The 25,370-nt window shown below is 44.0% G+C and overlaps 1 protein-coding gene across 4 annotated transcripts; it reads right to left on the bottom strand.

The window, feature by feature from the left end:
- Positions 1-4,230: 4,230 nt before the first annotated feature.
- Positions 4,231-14,831, bottom strand: LOC100275262 (nucleotidyltransferase). Of its 4 annotated transcripts, none has more exons than XM_008653758.3 (9): positions 14,162-14,831; positions 12,830-13,018; positions 12,224-12,316; positions 11,886-12,068; positions 11,708-11,810; positions 11,437-11,622; positions 7,847-10,263; positions 5,755-6,377; positions 4,231-4,921 (listed from the first exon to the last, which is right to left on the bottom strand). In XM_008653758.3, the coding sequence occupies exons 1-9, from the start codon at positions 14,360-14,362 to the stop codon at positions 4,918-4,920; spliced, it is 3,999 nt and encodes a 1,332-aa protein (XP_008651980.1). In that variant the 5' UTR covers positions 14,363-14,831; the 3' UTR covers positions 4,231-4,917. The 4 variants fall into 4 exon arrangements, with proteins under 4 accessions (XP_008651980.1, XP_035818846.1, XP_008651965.1 ...); XM_035962953.1 differs by having other exon boundaries at positions 5,755-6,374; positions 14,162-14,826; XM_008653743.4 differs by lacking the exon at positions 4,231-4,921 and adding an exon at positions 5,183-5,486 and having other exon boundaries at positions 14,162-14,826.
- Between the last annotated feature and the right edge of the window lie 10,539 nt (positions 14,832-25,370).

Raw genomic sequence — 25,370 nt, 5'->3', positions numbered from 1 at the left:
GTGACCGTTGGCCAGGCTGATGTGTCCTGCGCAGATTGCGTGGATTACTGTTGGCCAGGCGCGCGGCTAGCATACCGGACAGTCCGGTGAATTATAGTTGTGGCGTCCTGGTGGATTCCCGAGAGCGGGTTGTTCGTCGGCTGACTAGCTTGGGCACCGGACAGTGTCTAGTGCACACCGGACAGTTCGATGCTCCTAGACTGGCCAAACACCATTTCTCCAAAAATGGTTCAACTTGCGAAGTTTCCTAGCACTTGGATAAACATATTTAGCAACTAAAACAATTTACTAAGTGCTACAATCATACCTTCATCCTTTAATGCAATAGGATTTGCAATATACATCAAATGCACTTTTCCTATGTTTCTCAATTTGCCTTTCAAATACATGTGCTCATGCTCATACATCAAGATGTTAGTTCGAGACAGTGTGTTGAGCATTTAATCACCAAAACAGATTAGAAATGGCTCAAGGGCACATTTCCCTTTCAATCTCCCCCTTTTTGGTGGTTTATGCCAACACACATAGAAGCAACAAAAGAGATACTAACATACCCAATTATGAGCCAACTTTTGCAAATCGAAGTCAAACGAAACACCAATAGAATAAGTCTAGGATTTGGCATATTTGGGTCATTTTGCCACCACTTGGTTTGTTTTCGCAATACAAATTCATTTTCTTACTTCTATGTCAAAAACACTATGTTTTAGCAAATCAAAACTTTTTTCAAGACTAGTTTTGATGAACCATCAAAACCGCATCCTTCATAATTTGGAGTCCTTGATCTAATTACGATAGCTAGATAGGCTAGGACATCAACAATATATACACACAAAACCAATCTAGCCAGCATGGATTATGGATTAAGGTGATTTTATCTTTTACGTTGACTCATTATTATTCTTTGTTAGTATATAAATAAATAAAATATGAATTGAATAGTCTTATTTAATTATTATTCTTTGTTAATTAAATAACTTTGTTTAATTTATATTGAGAAAAATGCATCAACGGTATTTGAACTTGGCAGTTGCCACGTTGTGTGATTTGGGTCCCCGAACACACAAAACCAACTAGCAATCCCATGTTTCTATGAATCATTGCCATTTTTACCTTAGTAAGATAGATCATGTTCTATAGTTTGGTACATGGCCCGAGAAATTATCGGCACGACCCTGGGGGTCAACATAGTGTATTAACCATTTGTGCACCTATAACTTTACAAACTCACATACTATTCTTGACTTAACAAAAGTGTTGAACTCATAATGATATATGTGTACTTGCAAGCCTTTTATCCTTCGTCTTAGTCTAGTCCTGTCGTCATTGGTACTATGGTGCGCTGGAGTATGTGGACTGGTTGGAGATCGCATCGCTATGGTTGCCTAGGAGGATGAAAGGGAGCATGGGCACCATATGTATGAGGAGCACCATATGGGGGAGGGAATGCAGCCGGAGCACCATAAGAAGGAGCATATGGAGGAGGAGCACCATATGATCTATAAGGAGGATCACCATATTGATACCCTTATGGGTACATAGGAGGATACAAATAAGTTAAAGGTTGTAGAGGAGGAGCGTCGGTGGATTGGGTTCCATCAGTGCTAAGAGGAGTGTTGATCGTTAGAAGCTCAGTAGGAGGAGGAGCATCGACACTTGGTCGGTACGAATATGGATGAGGAGGATACATATAAGAAAAGAGAGGTTTAGGAGTTAGTGAACAAGAACAAGAACAAGAAGGAACATCATGATGAGTATATCACTCCCATACAAATAATGCATGAACCGACAACACGAGCACGTGCACGACAACTAAACCTCCAGGTTCGTTCTTACCTAATCAAATGTGTTTTAGAGCTTACGCTTGTTGTTATGGATGTTTTGATGATTAGAAACCTTGAAAATGACCAGCAAGGACTTGGGAAAGGCCAAGATGTTAAGGAGGAGAAGTTGGGATGTTCACAACAAGAGAAAGCCAAGTCTGACTCAACTTCGTCTCCACCTCGACGTCCAAGACCGGTATGCACTAAAACGGATTCCTAGGATGCATCCGAACTCTTATTAGATTGGACTTTATATGGATGGAAAGCTAAGGAGATAAGCTTTCCAACCCAACTAGAACCACCTTAAAATTCATCAGGAGTCAATGAGAATCGTCGAAATAAGTCAGCGTTGAGATTCTATTTTGGTGCTGCGACACCATCTGTTGGGTCATGTATCATGTTGGAGCCCATTAGGGATGCGAAAAGGGGTCATGCAAGCCCCTAACCTCTATTTTATCAGCAACCACCACCATATTAGGGTTTGGGTTTTGCTTAGATCATATCTATCGTCGAACAGTGTCGTCGTTCATCGGTTTGTGAGACCCCACCTCGTGATCAATGCAGTTTTTATTGCATTCTTCATGTTTTTGCTTGTGTTCTTGATTATGTTTGCAGGGATAAGCCTTCATGGTGAGGTCACTTGTGTCACTTGTGACAACCAATGGAGCAGCGATGTCATGGTAAGTTGGGTGTATCATACAGCACTTGATGAAACGTAAAGTATCCACACATTCACAGAATCACAGATTCGTCGGCGCTTCCAAAATAATTCCCAGAATATGTTGTTCGCGAACTGCAGCGAATGTCGGCATCCTGTCCGGTTTCTCGGGACTGGAGTCGACTCCCAGCCCCGATCTCCCCCGGCTGGAGTTCCTGGAGAAATGGAATGGTCAGTTGCGATTGCTCGCCTCAGTTACCTATTGAGTTCTTGTGAAGGCCCTTGTTCTTGCCGCAAGGCGCAAGCTTACCATCCGGATAACCAGAAGAAGTACGCTGAGTTGGATAACAGGTTCAAGAAGTCCAAGGTGCTGCAGGACTTGCTCGAGAAGTCCAAGAAGAACAAAGAGAAGTAAAAACATATTTTCCTACTATCCTTTAAGATCACACGTTCAACGTTGAAGCTATGGTTTTCTTGCAGGTAGGGGTGGAAATTTGGCTCAGGCTCGGTGAGGTTCGAGCCGTCTTGCGAGCTAAAACGAGCTCAAGCTGAGTCTGTTTTTGCAGCTCGCCAGAACTGCGAGCCGAGCCGAACTGACTCGATCTGGCTCACGAGCCGAGCTAACAAGGTCAAGTATACTATTATATCATATTATTATTACGTTTTGAACTATTTTATTGGAATTCTTAAACTTAATACGTGATAGTAGTCTAATAATATATTATACATAATCTTTTATCTTATATATAATAAAAAATATAATTTATACTATAAACATGATTTAATGTGAAGCTCACGAGCTGACTCGCGAGCCTTTACCGAGCCGAGCTAGCTCGCCTCAGCCTCCTCGAGCCTCGTTTCCGACCCTACTTGCAGGAACGAGAGGCTGATCCAGGACAAGTACTGCCTGCAGGGCGTCGGGGACTGGATGGCATGTCAGAAGAGAACTGGAGCAGAATAGCGAGCTGAGCACATCATTCAGATTCGGTTTCAGCATACCTGGGGCCACCTCGCCACTGTAGCATTCGCAGCGAATGGCCATTTTACTCGTCATACCCTGATTACCAGGGGAAATACGCAAAACAATCTACACTAGCATGGTTTTCCAAGGCCACTAGGAGTACGAGAATGTTCATCGATATCATGCGACCTCAGAATTTGCAATGTAGATATACCATTTGTAGAAGGCAGTAAATTACCATCTATAATAATTCTAAAGATCCCCAAATTCCTCTTGTTCTTTAAGGGCTAGTTTGAAAGTTAAAAAATCTGAGGGAATTGGAGAGGCAAATAAGGAATGATTTTAGTCCCTCCAATCCTCTCCAATTTTATGGCTCTTAATAAGAATCGAAAGTGTACTGCAATTACCTATGAAATTGTCGCCCACTACAGGATTGAATGGCGGATTATGTCCCTCTCTGTAGGACTGAATGGTGGACTCAGTTCTAGGAATAACTATCATGAATGAAACCCTGAAAATAATTCATGCATCACAATGCCGGGCAGAGAAACATGCGGACATCCCAACACACAGCGCACATTCAGTCCTACAGAAAACAATCATGAATGGAACCGAGGAAGATTGGCATGGATAACTTTTTAATCGTGCGTATTCAGGAGTCATCCCTCCCTTCAGCACAAGAATTTGGGTGCCGTTGATGATTTACACTCCATGGCCGATGACTCAAGTACCGGTGGTAAAAATTTAAATAGACCGGTATCAATTTCTAGTGTGGTATCTAATTACGATTAGACTTAAACAAACATAATTTAAGATTATTAGTTACTCATTACGTTACAAATATGTGACCAAACGGCACCTTTGTTCCTACGTTTCACTTAGCTCATAGTACATCTTAGTGAATAGTGTGCTGTGTGTTACATGAGCTTAATCCTACCTAAAAATGGTACGAGAATTCATTATTAGCTTTCACTTACGCACGCCCAGACACATTAAAACCCAAAGCATTCCAGATTGTTTCTGATGCAGCGCCACAATGCTTGTTCCTGCTCCATCCATACTAATATTGTTATTACCCTTGACACAATTCATATAATGAGACGGCCAGAGCAGAGTTCGTCCTTGCTCATAATCTTCTATTCAATTCTGATTTCTGTGTGAAGATATTCTGGGTTTGATGGTTCCATGATTTCTTCTGAAGATAATTGTTTTGAATCCAAGAAGCACCATTGTGACTGGTAAAATAACCTGCCGATAATTGCTTTTGACGGTATTCACAATTCAGTGCTTCTGAGAGATCACAAAGCACCAAGAACCAACTAGGGCATATACTTGTGTTTTTTTTTTTGTGGCTGCTGATGGCCCAACCATCTTCACCCATGCAGAATATGATCACGAGGGGTGAACCAAAATATTGCTATCGCAAGGTTTCAATGACAGAAACCAAGTGATCAAGCCATCATATGAAGACTCAACTACCTTCAAAGCAAACAGAAACACAAACTTCAGCACACAAATGGTGCTAAATACTTGCAGGTAAATACATAAATCAACTCATACAAGCAAACTGCATAAATGATGGTAACCATATTCCCTGATGTGCTAGTTTGATGTGAGTACATTTGAAACTAGATACCAGGAGCCAATTTACTAATTACGGCTAACAGCTATGAGTGTCGGTTCAACACGCTTGGTTTTGTGCATACTTTGGACTTCATGTAGGCCACAGGCAACCAAAAATGAGCACACGTTGATAATTTATGAAAATGAGGTTACTGGCCATTATCACCAATTTGACAAAGTAACCATGACTATTCTCATCAGACTCTGAAAGACCCACTGAGGAATGAAAATAAAATGATTTGGAACTTCTGTTATGTGGCTTGAATATACCATTGTTTATCAACATGAAACATGCTTATATGAAGCAGCCTATCTCTTCAATCCCTGCTTGTGCAGGCAGACCCAGTGCCGGAGGCTCACATGAGAGGGCTATAAAGAAGGAATAAACAGAGACAAGCCATTCTCCCGCAAATGCACAAGGCTGCATGTTCATGTGCCAGATTCATCAACGCATGAGAATTTAACATATTTGAATTTTCAGCAATCCATCAGTCTGTCAATTAGCTATAGGTCAAGTAACTTACTATTGATAACTGCTATAATGCATTTATTCTGCTAATATAGATGAAAGCATGATGATTTGTTTTTTTACAGATAACATAAGGTTTTATTACATATTTGTGATGTGATTTTTTCAGACTACTCATACTAAAACGGCGATAAACAAAGAATACAATAACAAGTATTACCGACGAGGCTGAGGTGAGGATGGTTGATCAGGAGACGAATGAGAGGAACCGCCCCTATATGGACCACGTCTTTGCCCATAAAACCCATTAGCCATTATTTGGCGTGTCGACCTTGGTATGTCATCACCATCTGCTGCAGGAAGTGGCCCAAGAGATCCAAATTCAATTGGTTCAGATGAGGTAGCAGTAGCACCATGATTTGAGCCTTGTTCATAAGAGTACACCATAAAAAATGGTGGTCCTGGAGGGCCAGATAAAGCACTGGGACCATTTGAAGACGTAGATGGTGGTGTATAAACCCCATGTGATGTGTTTCCTTGTTTGCGCATAGAACTTGTGGATCCAAAAGGTTGGCCCTGCACAAGATACTGAGAACTTGCCTCATGCCGGTACGAGTCAGTTCTATAAGTTCGCCTTTGTCTATCAGACTGGCTCTCATCAGTAGTCTGTCTATCAGACCTCATGCTGGACCTCTCTGACTGACTACGTCCATAGCCGCGGTTCAGATTTCGCTGTTTTGAGTTTACCCAGCTTCCCTCCTTATCACTATAGTCACCCCTGTCACCATTATAACCTCCTCTGTAGTTTCTTGAATTTGAGTGTCGGTCCCTAAAATGAACCTTCTGAACAGAAGCCATAGAATTGACAGCTTAGTTTTCCACAGTCCAGACTATGAATTTCATAAAAAGTTGCTTAATAAATCTATCACTTGCAAAACATGGAAATCGAAGTGCCTAGAACTACCATAAGAATACCTACATCATACGTAATCCAGTAATATATCTTAATCCAGTCACAAAATGTACCAAGTTTTCTTCATGTGGCAACTCAAAAGTCCAATAACTAGACATAACAAAGCTAGGCTCTGATTCATTCATTGGTGATTAAACAATTTCAACCATTGTACTGTTATATTATGCACACATTAACCATTATCAGTGTACAGTGGTGTAGCTTGCCACCATGAGTGTGTGGGTTGGGGGGAGCAAAGTTACTATGCTATGATTTCTTGCAGTTGGTGCCTTGGTGGGTAACATGTGACTTTCGAGTTGATTAAAAAACATTTGAATTTGAAGAAAGAAGGCTTAGTTGGAAAGAAAGGGCTTTTTGGTGGATCTCAGTAATTCTAGTCAAGTTCATCCAGGGTGCATCCTTCTTTAGTGCTCAGAAGCACCAAAACTACTAGTTCATGGTTACACGATAATAACATAGCTGGTTCCAGCAAAACTGTTCCTAGCACACGAACTTCAGCGTGATTATTTTGGATGATGTTATTAAAACATGTTGGCACTAGCAAAGGCTGATTGCACCAATAAGCAACTCAAAGCTAGTGAGCTCATACAAAACAGCCACTGCTTGTATCTAGACACTGAGCCTCAAGTTCTTAGATACTCGTGCCGAGATAAAAGGCAATCTTACCATCAATTTGGCAGGTAGACTCAAATCTTATTAGTTATTAGCAAGTTAAAACTTCGAATTTTACCAAACTGGCACAATCCAACAGAACTATGAATAGTTACAATCTTGAATTGAGCAATTGGATAATCTGAAGGGGCATTTGCAGGATTTGAATGAAGGGACAAATCCTAAAAAGAAGGAAAAAGAAAATAGAGAGTGGAAACAAATTTGAAATGGATGGAATGATCAAGACCCATCCAATCACATTTTCAATAAGTCAATGATTTCCCAGTCTCTAGATAAACATGGACCTTACAATCCTCTTGCTCTCTGTAATAAGATATACACTCTAATTCCATGACAATTTCCATGGAAAGGTCAGCAGAAAAATTTATTTCTGGTGTAACCTTTTTGAACTAGGTTGTTAAAGAACAGGGCATTGACCATTGATGGCCAACAATCTCAAGCACATAACAGCTGTCCAACAAGCTGGAATGAGTATGAAGTCTAGACTCTAGAAAGCGAAGCTTGATATAAGTATTGATAGTGTTGATGTTCTCAGCTAACCACATATTAAAATTGCAATGCTGTAATACAATAAAGGGTCCTTGTTCAGTTTTTGTCCATGGTATATTATTACTAACAGGCTCTCTATGCATGATACAAGATACTGAAAGAAATATTAGGTTCTTACAGGATTTGGCAAGTAGGTTCCTGTGCCTCCACGGTATCTTGGTGTATCTTCACTATAGTGCTGAAGAACACCGGTTCTTTCTGTAGCAGGTTGTACAGGCATAACAGGAAATACTCGTTGACCGCCCACCATTTGTGTCCAGTTAACATTTGGTGCAGCTGGTCTTCCAGGACCATCCCATGTAGCATGGCCATGTAAATACATTGGCGGCACCGGAACAGGGTATAAAACAGGACCCATGGGACGAGGATTCTGGCAGAGTCGCCCATACTGCAAATTGTGCCAATGACTGACAAAATCACTATTCAAGATGTCAGGCTTGTGATCACCAGATGGCTCAGTCATAGTACTGGATGATACTGTTGAGGTAGCACTGGAATCTTGTTGGTGAACATCATGAAGTGAGCCAACGAAATGACCTACAGTATTGGCAGGAAGCTGATCAATTCCTTCGCTTCTCTCAAACTGGGGACCAGAACCATCGCTATTCCCTGAGACAAACGGGAGCACAACAAAAGGAACTGGTGGACCTGTTGGAACAAAAGTAAGTCCAGAGCTATCAGCTTGCCTATGCTGTGGGGATCCAATAAGAAAAGGTGCAAACACTGGATTAGGCATGCCAATTTGTGATGGATCAAAATCATTTGGTACTTGACTAGTTCTTGATTGTGTTGAAAAAGAATCAGACCCTGTTACTATCTCAGAAGCTTCAGTAATGATTGGTACCACTGTCCCATTTCTGGGGCCATCATTAACTTCGGTCGAGAGATGCTCAGTGGTATTTCCCATCTGCCACCCAGTCTTGACATGTGTGGTCGTGGCAGGTGCTGCAAAGGCAGATCTTTTTCCCCATTTTTCTCTTGGTGGTCTTGTTGTATGTGCAGTCATTTCATCCCATGGACTCGAATCCAGAGTTTTGCCTTTGGATGAACTGGCATGTGAAGAAGGAACATTTACATAGCCACTCCTCTTAGAGTAATCTACAGCAGCTTCTCTACTTGTATGATTTTGGAACATGCCAGTATAGGTTTCATCATCTACACCATTATTCTCAACTGTAAATTTCATCTGCCTTTCCAAGGGAGCACCTGCTACACCATTAGGCAAAGACAAATGTTCTTTGCCATCAATATCATAGATGTGAGGATCTCTTGCTTCAGGATCGAACTGTCCAGAAAACCCAACACCATACTCATGCCAGGTTTTGCCAGCATCATGATTCACATCTGATGTATTAGGCTTTTCAGTCTCAGTACCATCCTCAATGTTTGGTGCAAAATTTGGATTGTGTATGTAATGGGCCATAGGAGGTGGAACAAATCCATGGAGGAACTGCATATTGGGTAACCATGGTGTCCCAATTAAGTTAGCTGGTGGAACCCCGGTCAAATGCTTTTGTGAAAAAGATGTTGGAGCCAACAGTGGGGGATGCGCTACAGACATATGAGAAGGTATTTGCATTGGCAATTGAATCTGTCCATTGAATCCATGCAACTTCACGGATTCCATTAAATTAACCAGAACTTGTTCGTCATGGTGCATATCCGACGATTCAGAAACAGAAGGGAGTTCTTCATTCATTACAAAACCATTATCATCACGATAGCTGCTTGAAACACTATTTGAGTCCGAAGCTGCTGCACTAGGGTGAGATAAACAGTTCAAGGAAGACACTGATTCATCCTGTGAAGACTTAGTGCTGTGGTTGCTAGACATTTCTGGAACCAGGATGTTTCTTCTGCTGCTGTAATCAACACCCAAAGATTTTTCCATACCAACTGCATTAGTCCGCCTGCCACGAAATCCTTCTGCAGAAGAGTCTGTGAGTTCAGGACTTGATCGGGTTCTTGCAAATCTAGACCTGTTCTGCCCATTTCTGTCATTGACAAAGAGACCATTTGGCACTCTCTTATCCCTTTCACTTTGCATCAATCCAGCTGAATTATTTCTTTCAAGCTGTTCAGAGACCTTAGCACTGCCTTGTGCTGTGTAACTTTTTTGGTGCTGAACATGAGAAACAGATGGATTAACTGCTCTTGGTAGATTACGATAATGTATGTCACTTTTGTGAATTGGCTGAGAAGGGTCAGTATAAATGTGACCATCTTCAGTGAGATTATCTTGATTCAGACGAAGATTATCCTGAGTAGCATGGAGCTTAGGATTTTCAGCCTTTTTCTTGAATGATGTTACACTTCTCTGGCTGCTTGAAACTACAGAAGGAACAACCTTCAGAGGCCGCACATCAACTATACTTGGGGTAGGCACATCAGGACGACTGCCACTCCCATGTCTTATCCATGTATTTGTGAAGAACTGGTTTAATTCACCAATTAAATCTTCTTTTGGACATTCAAGTAATTTTCCAAGTCTTTTTGCCCCATACGCAAAAGCACTGCGTATTCTAAAGAAATTTCCTGCAAAACCAAAAAAAATCGCTGAACACACCCTAAGAGACTGGACATAATTAGCAACAAAAGGATAAGAAGACAAAATAATGACAAGTGTTCTTTTCCAAGTAAAGAACACAAGGAAGAATTTATCATATTTAAGTATTAAACAATCGAAGTATGCTACCCTCAATTAGCATACTCAAGAAGTCAATACATGTAAGAGTGAATGTGTGTGACATCACAAAACTGCTCAAGTAGAATTTATTAAGGGTCATATTCTTACAAAATGCTGTTAGTATTCACATAAATTGTAACAAGCCCAAAATAAAGTAGGTGCAACTAGTTGCTGTTTAAGGCCCATTTGTATCTCTTAACCAGTTTGACAAGAATTCTAGTAAATGAAATCTGCCGAAGAGGGATGCATGGAGCTTAAAATTGCTGGCTCAGCAGATATTATTGAGGCCATATAATTTTGTCAAGTTGGCACTAACAAGATTGGATCACAACACTCTAATTATATACTCACGTAATGATTAACATACACCAGATGACTGGTGAGAATATATAGCTTCGACATGAGGCTGCTATTTTGTTCAAGTGCCAAACATCCTAGCATAGCTAGAAAGACCAGAATAGACCAGACAACAAAGTAAACTACAGCTACAGAGGACCTGTTACAGCATAAGAAAAGAACAAAAATCTCATTGCCAGTATTAGGTTGATTTGCTAGAAAAATTAATGCATATATCTGCATAACAGTGACATTCCACCAGGACATAAGCTAGAATGAGTTACAGTTATGTGGACTTTAGAGTTTTGACCAAATACTTCTGCTAACAGAAAATGTGTCATAACTAGTTAAACTGATTAAATCTAATATATAGTTTCTTAATTACGCTATAAAATAGCTACTGTGACAGCAGAAGAATACTGCCACAAAATTCCCCATTCAAAAGAAGAAAACTGGAACAATCAAACATTGATGTAGCAAACTAGCAATCAATTACCACATGTCCAGTGCATGATATAGTAGTCTAACATTACAAATACCACAGAATCACAGTAAAAATCATCAAATCGAACACAGCACACCATCAATTGTATGGAAATAAGTGAAGCCAAACTACCAAAGAACATTTACTCTGTTCAATTCACCAGTAAGGTAAACCATAAAGCAAGTTCCCATATCATAGTTACCTTTACTGACACTTCTTCCAAGATTGTTGTTTGTACGTAAAGGATCAATAACATTAAAGTGCTTTGAAATAAATGGTTGACTGTGGTTCTCCTGGGTGTGAGGCACAACTCCATATGCAGAACTACAGGTATCCAAGAAGGACTTGTTCAGCAACAATTCACCACTGTCAATCCGTGGGGGTTCCGCTGCATGATGTAACATGAACTATCAATACGTCCAAGTCTCAATCAAGCATTGATCTATCAAAACAAAGCAATACATATAGATTACCAGTCATATCTGGAAGTGAACTAATAGGAACTGGGCCCCACAAGCTCAAACAAAATTTCTCCCAATCAAAGTTGCTGAAAAATTCTAAGAAGCGGTACAACACCTGTGCACGCATGAATAGAAAATAAACATTGGTTTCATGTCAGGATACATATAAAAGACAATAAAGTAAATTCACCTCAAGAGGCCCGGTGAAAGAGTTGTTGAATATATGAAATATGTACAGAACAAGCGTCTCCAATGCGTAAGTAGATATAAGACCATGGTGAGCTCCAAGAATACGACTCTCATAGAAACACCATGCCTTTATTAATATGATACTCCTCTTGAATAAATGATTTTCGCTGATCAAGTTGTCAATCTAATAAAATGCAATCATTAGAAACAAATATAGGCAGAAAATAATCATATTTAAACAGTTGATTTGTTACAGGATTAAAAGATATAAATGGTAAAAGTTTTGAGCATGTGCTCTGCATATACAAATTAAACTGGATTTGGAAAGTAAGAACACACCTCTTCAAGAAAACATAGTGTGCATAGTCCACCAACTTGATTAAATGAGATGTCAACAACAATGTTTTCCACAAGACACTTTATAATCTTGACCTGTACATGATACATGAAACATGAGAGAATGACACAAATGTATGAAAAAAAATAATATAGGTGGCAAATCCTTAAACATGGTATATTCCTTGAAAGAAGAAAAGGGAAGGGAGCAAGAAAAAAGGATATCAGATGCATTTTCTGTACTAAAAACTAGGGATAATGCTCTAAGTGTCTTCAGAAACATAATCCTCCTGAAATTTAATGGCATGTTAGCATAGCTATTTTTCCCAGGCTACATTCTGCAAAGAACTGTATTAAAAGATCGGTGGATACATACTAAACTGAAGTTTAACTTAGATATTGTATTATGTACAGATTCATATGCACAGCATACAATAGGCAACTTCTGGTAATAACTTCGACACAATCATAAAGTCGTAAATGCAGCCATGAGCCCATGATGCTAATTTAAACTCTATTATGGGTACACATTTTGCATAGGCAGACCCTCGAATTGAGCTTCTCTGATGCTTATACAGCAACTAAAAGAGATACCACAGGGGAAAATACCTCTGCCTGAATATATTGGACTTCCTTTACATGAAATTCAGCATTTTCATTCTTCTCTTCGCGCTCCAATGCATCCCGGACAAGATTTGCCCAAATCTCCTTTAGTTCTTCACTATTACTAAAAGCAGTGACATCAATGTCACCATCAGGTAAGTAAGTCTTGAGAGGGACTGACCCAAAGGTAAAAACCTGCAGAGAGGAAGAGACCAATTCTCTGTGAAGCATATATAGTCAACTGCATACTGAAGATAAGAGCAGGAACGTCCAAAATGCTAGTGAAAAAATCCCCCCTAGACATGCATAAGAGTATAAGACAAACAAACAAGTCTATTTCAATTTTCAATCATCAAAGAAGCGTGAAGGTAAAAGTGGTATCCCAATGCACCTCCTAGCAAGGAAATAAATAGCCGGCTATAGGTGCCGCTGTAGACAGCTATAGCTGTTTTGAGCATTACACCACTAATTGTACTCACATTCAGTTTAGCTGTTTTAGCCCGCTATAGCTGGGTCTTATCCTCAAGAAAGCCCTGCTGCTACATGTGCATAGCCCGCTATTTATTACACTCCCTCCTATGCTGCACAGAAAATGCTCATCCCAACAGACAAGCTAGGATTTTCATACAGCCACATATGGCTATTGATTATAACCATCAAACAGAATTTTCATATACCTCATGTCACAGGAATGTGCATAGAGAGGGCAATACAATTCAACTATACACTATCCAGGGTCTATTCATGCTCTTCCCCAAAGCACGTATCATTTTTCCCAGTCAACCCCATTGTATGAAAGCTTCATGCTTTGAAACAAGTCTCAGATCCGAAGCATTGGTGTAAAGTGACCAGAGGCTCTGTGGAACCATAAACCGCCATTTCCAATGAGAACTCTCTCCAGAACAATATTTTCAAGTCGTCTGAGTCGCGATTAATCGTCGAAGTCGGTTTGCACCAATCACGATTAATCGCCCAAGACGTCCGAATAATGGTTATTATTAATCACCCTAGTCAGTCATCTAGAATGACCAAGTCGTCCGACTTGAAAACATTGCTCCAGAATAAGCTATGGTTGCTCAGACAAATATTTGAATAACAGAAAGTAACAACAACAACAACAACAAAGCCTTTTTGTCCCAAGCACGTTGAGGTAGGCTAGAGATGAAACCCCATATGAAAACCTCAGAGCTCAACCCCCAAAGAAAAGAAAAGGGAGAGTCACATCTATGCAACTACACAGCAGCCCTCGCCGCCTCTAAGAGCATATTCCAAACAAATGCTAATCTCCATTACTACCTGTGGTGGGCAATCGGACCACTTGGTAAGCAGGAACCCTACCTGGCAGGAGAGGCAGTTCATGATGAGCCGCTGCACGTAGTGGTACACGGCCAGCCTTCGCCCCTCGGAGTACGCGTTGGGCTGGATGCGCGCGATCAACTCCGCCGTGCGGCCCTCAGCAACCGCCCAGCGCTCGGGGTCCAGTCGCCGCGTCACCCTGGCGGACGCACTGGGCAGGAGCCCGTTGGGCACCATCCCCATGCGCACGCCAACCAATGCACCCTCCTCCGCCTGGCAGACCCAAAACCCTAGTCTCCGACACCAGCGGCAGCCGCGAGCACCCCCGCAGCAGTGGGCTACAGCGGCGACGGATGGCTAAGAGCTCGGAGCAACCACCCTCACAGCAAATCGAGCCAGGGCCGTGGAGCCCCAGGATGGGGGCGGGCAGAAACCCTAGCGCGAGCGATTGATTGATGCGGTTGTGGGGATGAGTAGTCGGCGGCGGCGGCGGCGGCGGCGGCGGCGGCGGCGGCGGCGGCGGCGGCGGCGGCGGCGGCGACCAGGTAGGGAGTGGTCGGCGTGAGGAGAGGAGGGGAAGTTTAGGGGGAGGACCGGAGGAGACGTGCGGTTCGGGTCGGTGTGTTCGGTTTGGGCCGTGGCCCGTGGGGATGCGCCGGCAAACGTATCAAACACTTCGATGTGCGTTTTTGAGTTCGAGGGAATCCGCCGTGCTACACGGTAGAGAGGTGTACATTTGTGTCAAAGCACATAATTTTAGATAGACGTGTCATAGTCAAATCTAATTATGAGTTTGGATTGATAAAGCTTAATATATGGAGGACATATCCTGTGCAATCACTCATTTTGATGCAAGCGTGCAATCAAACTATCCAGAGCATCCAATTCAGATCCAATGATAAGGGGTTAAAAGTAAAATAGGTACTATGTTTTAGGTGAAAGAGATTAAATATAAAATAACAGTCATCATTAGATCTAGATCGGATGCACCAGATCGCTTGATTGCATGGTTGCACCAGGATAAGTGATTGCATAGGATATTTTCCCTAATATATGAGTCATGTCGGGGTCTCAAGTTAAGCTCACAGGCTGATCTATCACGGCTTATTTAACTAAGCACTATCGAAGCCTACTAAATGTGGTTGGACCCAGCCCAATATATATTCTGTATTTTCTGTTTATGTATATATAGGTTTTAAATATGGCTGGACCACGTGTTGACATGTATATATAGTCTATAATTAGAGATATACTTTTGCGGGTCTTATAATTAGGGATATACTTTTGCGGACATGTGTTATGTCAAGCCGGCCCACATGTGACATGTACAATTATATCCGATCCTTTGCTACGGTGGAGTCCAACACAGGTCTTTACAGATTCTCTGATTCTAGATGTGAACATGATTGTTGGTAATATAAATGATAGGGATCTAAAAAATATGAGGAATCTAACAAACCTAGGATAGAAAGAACTAGAGAAATTTATATATCTTATTTCAGATTGGATCGGGTCAGAGCCTTCTGTTTTATGATTAGAGATGTGTCACACCTGGATTTAAAGGCTAAATCCGGACGCGAATCAAATGTGTGGTAATATTAAGTCTCACACATATGAGGACTCATGGTACAGAAACGAATGTCATATCCTTAATATATAATGGAGTTTTGTACAAAATAGTTAAATAATTACATCATACGAAGACAACGATCCAGCAACCATATTTGACTGGGGGACGACGGCCTAGACCTCTCACGAACTCATCGCGGCATCATTCATGCTCCTTATCTTGTGGTGCCTGTGGTTGTCCTTGACCTGGGGGATGTGAATACAGCAAGAGTGAGCTCACGTACGTTTATCGCTCAACAAGTTGTGGGGAATAATGTGCATGAGCTCACTTACAGTGGGGCTCATGTGAAGTGTAAGGCTTACCAAAAAGAGATGGTTAAAGCTGAGCATTGCTTTTAAAGTTGGTCACAAATTTATTAGCAGTTAATAAGTATAAGTAGATACCAACCCAAATAAATAAGAGATGACAATTAATAATAACACCTACAATGCAATGCATATGACAAATTAAGTTTAGTTCCATAAGTTAATCATGCGAGAGTCCTGAGTCGCGCTTGACCGTGAGCACGGTTGATATACCAGTTTTACACTCTGTGGAGGTTGTGCATCTTTACCCACAAGTTGTCATGTTACCCATTTGCCATAGGGTTGTACAGATATCATACACCTCTACCGAGGAAGCGATATAGGATAGCACTATGAGGCCTTTCTAAAGTTCCACTAGTTCAAGAAAACTACTACGAATTCAGGAAGAAGGAAGCATAGGAATCCATCGCCCGAAATATCATCGCAGCAGTTCGACCCAATGACCTCCCTATACTATGCAGCGACACCTCCCTGCTTGCCCCTTTTGGGTAAGGTAATCTTTCCCTAGCTTACCTAATTACTTAACTAAGGGCGTCACATTCTGTCGGCGTTTCGAGACAGGGGGGTCCCAAAGCCGACGAGTGAGTGTGCTGCGTGCCCCAGCCCAGATGGGTCGAGCGCGTGGGCGAGCGCGAAGGGGGGAGAGGCGAGGTGGCCGGAGTCGAGCGTGAGAGAGGTGGAAGTCCCGCGGCCTTCGTGTTCGTCCCGCGCCCAGGTCGGGTGCGCTTGCAGTAGGGGGGTTACAAGCGTCCACGCGGGTGAGGGAAGCGAGCGGCCCCAAGAGAGCGCCTGTCCCGTCCTCGGTCCCGCGCGGCCAACCTTCTCTAAGAAGGCCCTGGTCCTCCCTTTTATAGTCGTGAGGAGAGGATCCAGGTGTACAATGGGGGTGTAGCAGAGTGCTACGTGTCTAGCGGAGAGAGAGCTAGCGCCCTAGGTACATGCCAATGTGGCAGCCGGAGAGGTCTTGGCACCTTGCTGGCGTGATGTCGTGGCTGTCGGAGGTGCGACGGAGCCTGGCGGAGGGACACCTGTTGGAGCGGTCGAGTCCTTGCTGACGTCGCCCTGCTTCCGTAAGAGAGCTGGGGGCCGCCGTCGTCACAGAGCTTGTGGAGCGCCATCATTGCCCATCCGGCGGAGCTGGCCGGATGGGACGCCGGTCTTGTTCTCCGTGACCCGAGTCGATTCGGGGTAGGACGATGATGACGCTTCCTGTTGACGTGGCGGGTCTGTGCCCTAGGCGGGGTGACGTGGGGGCTCCTCCGAAGCCGAGGTTGAGTCTGTCTTCTGTTGCCGAGGCCGAGTCCGAGCCATGGGGTCGGGCGAGGCGGAGGTCGTTTGGCCGAGGCCAGGGCGGAGTCCGAGCCCTGGGGTCGGGCGAGGCGGAGTTTCGTCGTCTTCCGGGTCTTAGCCCGAGTCCGAGCCCTGGGGTCGGGCGGAGCGAAGTTTCGTCGTCTTCCGGGTCTTAGCCCGAGTCTGAGCCCTGGGGTCGGGCGGAGCGGAGTTCGCCGTCTTCTGGGTCTTAGCCCGAGTCCGAGCCCTGGGGTCGGGTAGAGCGGAGTTCGCCGTCTTCCGGGTCTTAGCCCGAGTCCGAGCCCTGGGGTCGGGCGGAGCGGAGTTCGCCGTCTTCCGGGTCTTAGCCCGAGTCCGAGCCCTGGGGTCGGGCGGAGCGGAGTTCGCCGTCTTCCGGGTCTTAGCCCGAGTCCGAGCCCTGGGGTCGGGCGGAGCGGAGTTCGCCGTCTTCCGGGTCTTAGCCCGAGTCCGAGCCCTGGGGTCGGGCGGAGCGGAGTTCGCCGTGGCGCCTTTGGCAAGGCCTGACTGTCTGTCTGACTCACTCTTTGCGTTAAATGCTCCTACAACTCGGTCAGTCGGTGTGGCGATTTAGTCAGGGTCGCTTCTGAGCGAAGCCAGGGCCTCGGGCGAGCCGGTGATGTGTCCGCCGTAAAAAGGGGGGCCTCGGGCGAGACGGAAGTCTCTCGAGGTCGGCTGCCCTTGGCCGAGGCTAGGCTCGGGTGAAGCGTGATCGAGTCACTCGTGTGGACTGATCCCTGACTTAATCGTACCCATCAGGCCTTTGCAGCTTTATGCTGATGGGGGTTACCAGCTGAGAATTAGGCGCCTTGAGGGTACCCCTAATTATGGTCCCCGACAGTAGCCCCCGAGCCTCGAAGGGAGTGTTAGCACTCGCTTGGAGGCTTTCGTCGCACTTTTTTTGCAAGGGGACCAGCCTTTCTCGGTTGCATTTTGTTCCGGTGGGTGCGCGCGAGCGCACCCGCCGGGTGTAGCCCCCGAGGCCTCGGAGGAGTGGTTACACTCCTTCGAGGTCTTAATACCTTGCGTAATGCTTCGGCTGGTCTGGTCGTTCCTGAGAGCACCTAGAGGGGGGGGTGAATAGGTGATCCTGCGAAACTTTAAACTTATAGCCACGAAAACTTGTTAAGGGTTAGCACAATAAATGCCAAGTGACTAGAGAGGAGATCTTGCACAATATGACAATCACGAAGAATTTAACACAGAGAAGACACGGTGATTTATCCCGTGGTTCGGCCAAGTACAAAACTTGCCTACTCCATGTTGTGGCGTCCCAACGGACGAGGGTTGCAATCAACCCCTCTCAAGCGGTCCAAAGACCCACTTGAATACCACGGTGTTTTGCCTTGCTTATCTTTATCCCACTCGCGAGGAATCTCCACAAATTGGAGTCTCTCGCCTTTACACTTAAGATTCACAATGAAGCACGGAGTAAGAGAGGGAAGCAACACACACAAATCCACAGCGAAATGCGCACGCACACGGCCAAGAATCGAGCTCAAAGACTATCTCAAGGTTCTCACAAGAACGGAGCTCGAATCACTTAGAATAACAAACGGATGCGCAAAGACTGAGTGTGTATGATCAAGAATGCTCAAAGGTTGCTTGGTGTTCTCCTCCATGCGCCTAGGGGTCCCTTTTATAGCCCCAAGGCAGCTAGGAGCCGTTGAGAACAAATCTGGAAGGCCATCTTTGCCTTCTGTCGTCGGGCGCACCGGACAGTCCGGTGCACACCGGACACTGTCCGGTGCCCGATTTCCTTCCTTAAACAGCGCGGTCGACCGTTGCAGATGCGGGAGCCGTTGGCGCACCGGACATGTCCGGTGCACACCGGACAGTCCGGTGCCCCCTTCCGACCGTTGGCTCGGCCACGTGTCCCGCGCAGAACGCGCGGCCGACCGTTGGCCCGGCCGACCGTTGGCTCACCGGACAGTCCGGTGCACACCGGACAGTCCGGTGAATTTTAGTCGTACGCCGTCAGCAAATTCCCGAGAGCGGCCTCTTCGGCCGAGGCAGCCTGGCGCACCGGACACTGTCCGGTGCACCACCGGACAGTCCGGTGCTCCAGACCGAAGCCTCCTGACTGTACACAGCCAACTCTTTTTCTTCCTGTTTCCAATACTTAGACAAGTATATTAGTACACAAAACCAATGTACTAAGACTTAGAAACATACCTTAGCTCTTGATTTGCACTTTGTTCATCCATGGGCAAAGATTCACATTTAAGTACTTGTGTTGGCACTCAATCACCAAAATACTTAGAAATGGCCCAAGGGCACATTTCCCTTTCAATCTCCCCCTTTTTGGTGATTTATGCCAACACAACATAAAACAACTAGAACAAGTGCAATATCACTCAAATAAAACTCAAATTTATTTTGATTCAATTTTGGCATATATGGATCATCCTTTGCCACCACTTGGTTTGTTTTTGCAAATCAAACTCAAATCTCTATCTCTAAGTCAAACGCACATGTTGAAGCATAAAGAGAGTCATTCCAAAAGAGATTGATCAAAGATTTCAAAAACTCCCCCTATTTCCCATAATCAACACTTCTCCCCACAAGAAGCCAACATTTGACAAGAGAGACAATAAAAAAGTTTAACAAAACAAAAACTCTATTCTACTATTTTCAAAATCTCTCAAGTGGTAGCTGATCCATTTATCGCTTTGGCCTTTATTTTCTCCCCCTTTGGCATCAAGCACCAAAACGGGATCAATCTTGGCCTTTTTAACCCCATTGCCTTACCAAAATCTTCAAATGAGAACACAAGGGCAATAAGAGTCTAAAGATGAACTTGGAATAAGTTACCCTCTCATCGGAGTGCAGTGGAAGTCTTTCATGGTCCAAGTCCACCTTTTCCCTTTCAATCCTTCTTCGAGACTCCTTTGTTGAGGTCGGTGTGTCCGTCGGTCCCCATCGGAGTCTTTGCGGGCTTGGCGTCCTTCATCCCAAACCGCTTTAGCAGATCTTGCGTGTACTTTGTTTGGGAGATGAAGGTGCCGTCCTTGAGTTGCTTCACTTGGAACCCAAGGAAGTAGCTCAACTCGCCCATCATCGACATCTCGAATTTCTGCGTCATCACCCTGCTAAACTCTTCACAAGACTTTTGGTTAGTAGAACCAAATATTATGTCATCGACATAAATTTGGCATACAAACAAGTCACCATCACATGTCTTTGTAAAAAGAGTTGGATCGGCTTTCCCAACCTTGAAAGAATTAACAATTAGAAAGTCTCTAAGGCATTCATACCATGCTCTTGGGGCTTGCTTAAGTCCATAGAGCGCCTTAGAGAGCTTACACACGTGGTCGGGGTACCGTTCATCCTCGAAGCCAGGGGGTTGCTCTACGTACACCTCTTCCTTGATTGGCCCATTGAGGAAAGCGCTCTTCACATCCATTTGGTACAACCTGAAAGAATGGTGAGCGACATATGCTAGCAAAATACGAATGGACTCTAGCCTAGCCACAGGAGCAAAAGTCTCCTCAAAGTCCAAACCTGCGACTTGGGCATAACCTTTTGCCACAAGTCGAGCCTTGTTCCTCGTCACCACCCCGTGCTCGTCCTGTTTGTTGCGGAACACCCACTTGGTTCCCACAACATTTTGCTTCGGACGAGGCACCAGTGTCCAAACTTCATTGCGCTTGAAGTTGTTGAGCTCCTCCTGCATGGCCAACACCCAGTCCGGATCTAGCAAGGCCTCCTCTACCCTGAAAGGCTCAATAGAAGAGACAAAGGAGTAATGCTCACAAAAATTAACTAATCGAGATCGAGTAGTTACTCCCTTGCTAATATCTCCCAGAATTTGGTCGACGGGATGATCCCTTTGAATCATCGCTCGAACTTGGGTTGGAGGTGCCGGTTGCGCTTCTTCCTCTATGACTTGATCATCTTGTGCTCCCCCTTGATCAAGCGCCTCTACTTGAGGTACCTGTTCATCATCTTCGGTTGGGGGATGCACCATAGTTGAGGAAGAAGGTTGATCTCGTTCATCTTGTTCCTGTGGCCGCACTTCTCCAATCGCCATGGTTCGTATAGCGGCCGCCGGAACATCTTCTTCATCTACATCATCACAATCAACAACTTGCTCTCTTGGAGAGCCATTAGTTTCATCAAATACAACGTCGCTAGAGACTTCAACCAAACCCGATGATTTGTTGAAGACTCTATACGCCTTTGTATTTGAGTCATAACCTAACAAAAACCCTTCTACAGCTTTGGGAGCAAACTTAGAATTTCTACCCTTCTTCACTAGAATATAGCACTTGCTCCCAAATACACGAAAGTAAGATACATTGGGTTTGTTACCGGTCAGTAGCTCATACGAAGTCTTTTTGAGGAGGCGATGAAGGTAGACCCTGTTGATGGCGTGGCAAGCCGTGTTCACGGCTTCCGACCAGAAACACTCGGGGGTCTTGAATTCTCCAAGCATTGTCCTCGCCATATCGATTAGCGTCCTGTTCTTCCTCTCTACCACACCATTTTGCTGTGGTGTGTAGGGAGCGGAGAACTCATGCTTGATCCCTTCCTCCTCAAGGAATTCCTCCACTTGAAGGTTCTTGAATTCGGACCCGTTGTCGCTCCTTATCTTCTTCACCTTGAGCTCAAACTCATTTTGAGCTCTCCTGAGGAAGCGCTTGAGGGTCCCTTGGGTTTCAGACTTATCCTGCAAAAAGAACACCCAAGTGAAGCGGGAAAAGTCATCAACAATAACTAGACCATACTTACTTCCCCCTATGCTCAGATAGGCGACGGGTCCGAAGAGGTCCATATGCAGCAGCTCCAAGGGTCTTGAAGTGGTCATCACATTCTTGCTGTGATGCGCTCCTCCCACCTGTTTACCTGCTTGACAAGCTGCACAAGGTCTATCTTTTTCGAAATGCACGTTAGTTAAACCTATCACATGTTCTCCCTTTAGAAGCTTGTGAAGGTTCTTCATCCCCACATGTGCTAAGCGGCGATGCCACAGCCAGCCCATGCTAGTCTTAGCTATTAAGCATGCATCTAGACCGGCCTCTTCTTTTGCAAAATCAACTAAATAAAGTTTGTCGTCTAATACACCCTTAAAAGCTAGTGAACCATCACTTCTTCTAAAGACAGACACATCTACATTTGTAAATAGACAGTTATATCCCATATGACATAATTGACTAACAGATAGCAAATTATATCCAAGACTCTCTACTAAAAATACATTAGAGATAGAATGCTCATTAGAAATTGCAATTTTACCTAACCCTTTTACCTTGCCTTGATTCCCATCACCGAATATAATTGAATCTTGGGAATCCTTATTCTTGACGTAGGAGGTGAACATCTTCTTCTCCCCCGTCATATGGTTTGTGCATCCGCTGTCGATAATCCAGCTTGAACCCCCGGATGCATAAACCTGCAAGGCAAATTTAGGCTTGGGACTTAGGTACCCAACTCTTGTTGGGTCCTACAAGGTTAGTGCAAATATCCTTAGGGACCCAAATGCAAGTTTTGTCTCCCTTGCATTTTGCCCCTAACTTCCTAGCAACTATCTTCCTATCCTTTCTACAAATAGCAAAGGAAGCATTTAGGGCATGATAAATTGTAGAAGGTCCATGAGCTTTCTTATGAGCATTAACAACATTTCTCCTAGGGATATTGTGAATAACATTTCTTCTACCAACCTTTCTATCATGCACAACATGAGAACTAGAAGCAGTCATAGCATAAGAATCATAAGCATGTGAAAAAGCATCATAACTTCTAAAAGCATTTCTAGAATTTTTTCTATCATGATACAAAAAGGCATGGTTCTTTTTAGCACTAGTAGCCATAGGGGCCTTCCCTTTCTCCTTAGCGTGAATGGGAGCCTTATGGCTTGTTAAGTTCTTGGCTTCCCTTTTGTAGCCAAGTCCATCCTTAATTGAGGGGTGTCTACCAATTGTGTAGGCATCCCTTGCAAATTTTAGCTTATCAAATTCATTCTTGCTAGTCTTAAGTTGGGCATTAAGACTAGCCAATTCCTCAGTTAGTTTGGAAATTGAAACTAAATGATCACTACAGGCATCAACATCGAAATCTTTACACCTAGTGCAAATCTCAACATGTTCTACACAAGATGTTGATTTACTAGATTTTTCTAGTTTAACATTTAAATCATCATTTTTGCTCTTTAAACTAGCAATTGAATCATGACATGTAGACAACTCACAAGAAAGCATTTCATTTCTCTTAATCTCTAATGCAAGTGATTTTTGTGCTTCTACAAATTTGTCATGTTCTTCATACAACAAATCCTCTTGCTTTTCTAAAAGCCTATTTTTATCATTCAAGGCATCAATCAATTCATTTATTTTATCTACCTTGGTTCTATCTAGGCCCTTAAATAGGTATGAATAGTCTATGTCATCATCATCACTAGATTCATCCTCACTAGAAGAAGCATAAGTAGAGTTTCAAGTACTTACTTTCTTCTCCCTTGCCATGAGGCAAGTGTGACGCTCGTTGGGGAAGAGAGATGACTTGTTGAAGGCGGTGGCGGCGAGTCCTTCATTGTCGGAGTCGGAGGAGCAATCCGAATCCCACTCCTTTCCGATATGTGCCTCGCCCTTGGCCTTCTTGTAATTCTTCTTCTTTTCCCTCTTGTTCCCCTGTTCCTGGTCACTATCGTTATCGGGGCAGTTAGCGATAAAATGACCAATCTTACCGCACTTGAAGCATGACCGCTTCCCCTTTGTCTTGGTCTTGCTTGGCTGCCCCTTGTGACCTTTTAGCACCGTCTTGAAGCGTTTGATGATGAGAGCCATCTCTTCATCATTAAGTCCGGCCGCCTCAATTTGTGCCACCTTGCTGGGTAGCGCCTCCTTGCTTCTTGTTGCTTTGAGAGCAAGAGGTTGCGGCTCGTTGATCGGTCCATTCAAGGCGTCGTCCACGTACCTTGCTTCCTTAATCATCATTCGCCCGCTGACGAATTTTCCTAGGACTTCTTCGGGCGACATTTTGGTGTACCTGGGATTCTCACGAATATTATTCACCAAATGAGGATCAAGAATGGTAAAGGACCTTAGTAATAGTCGGACGACGTCATGGTCCGTCCATCGCGTGCTTCCATAACTCCTTATTTTGTTGATAAGGGTCTTGAGCCGGTTGTATGTTTGGGTTGGCTCCTCGCCCCTTATCATTGCAAACCTTCCAAGCTCGCCCTCCACCAACTCCATTTTAGTGAGCATGGTGATGTCATTCCCCTCGTGAGAAATCTTGAGGGTGTCCCATATCTGCTTGGCATTGTCCAAGCCGCTCACCTTATTGTACTCGTCCCTGCACAAAGAGGCTAGCAACACAGTAGTAGCTTGTGCGTTTTTATGAATTTGTTCATTAATAAACATAGGGCTATCCGAGCTATCAAATTTCATTCCATTCTCTACAATCTCCCATATGCTTGGATGGAGAGAGAATAAATGACTACGCATTTTGTGACTCCAAAATCCGTAGTCCTCCCCGTCAAAGTGTGGAGGTTTGCCAAGAGGAATGGAAAGCAAATGCGAATTCGAACTATGTGGAATACGAGAATAATCAAATGAAAAGTTCGAATTGACCGTCTTCCTGTAGTCGTTGTCGTCGTCCTTTTGGGAAGAAGAGGATTCGTCGCTGTCGTAGTAGACAATCTCCTTGATGCGCCTTGTCTTCTTCTTCTTCTTCCCATCTTTGCGCTTGTGACTTGAGCCCAAGTCGGTAGACTTGTCATTCTTCGGCTCGTTGAAGATAGACTCCTTCTCGTTGTTGTCGACCACCATCCCCTTTCCCTTAGGATCCATCTCTTCGGGCGATTAGTCCCTTCTTGAAGAGAACAGCTCTGATACCAATTGAGAGCACCTAGAGGGGGGTGAATAGGTGATCCTGCGAAACTTTAAACTTATAGCCACGAAAACTTGTTAAGGGTTAGCATAATAAATGCCAAGTGACTAGAGAGGAGATCTTGCACAATATGACAATCACGAAGAATTTAACACAGAGAAGACACGGTGATTTA

This window comes from Zea mays, chromosome 1 (genome assembly GCF_902167145.1).
Source record: "Zea mays cultivar B73 chromosome 1, Zm-B73-REFERENCE-NAM-5.0, whole genome shotgun sequence".
NCBI classification, from domain to species: Eukaryota; Viridiplantae; Streptophyta; class Magnoliopsida; order Poales; family Poaceae; genus Zea; species Zea mays.
The sequence above is the reverse complement of the archived record's forward strand: the minus strand, read 5'-3'. Positions and strand labels throughout refer to the sequence as shown.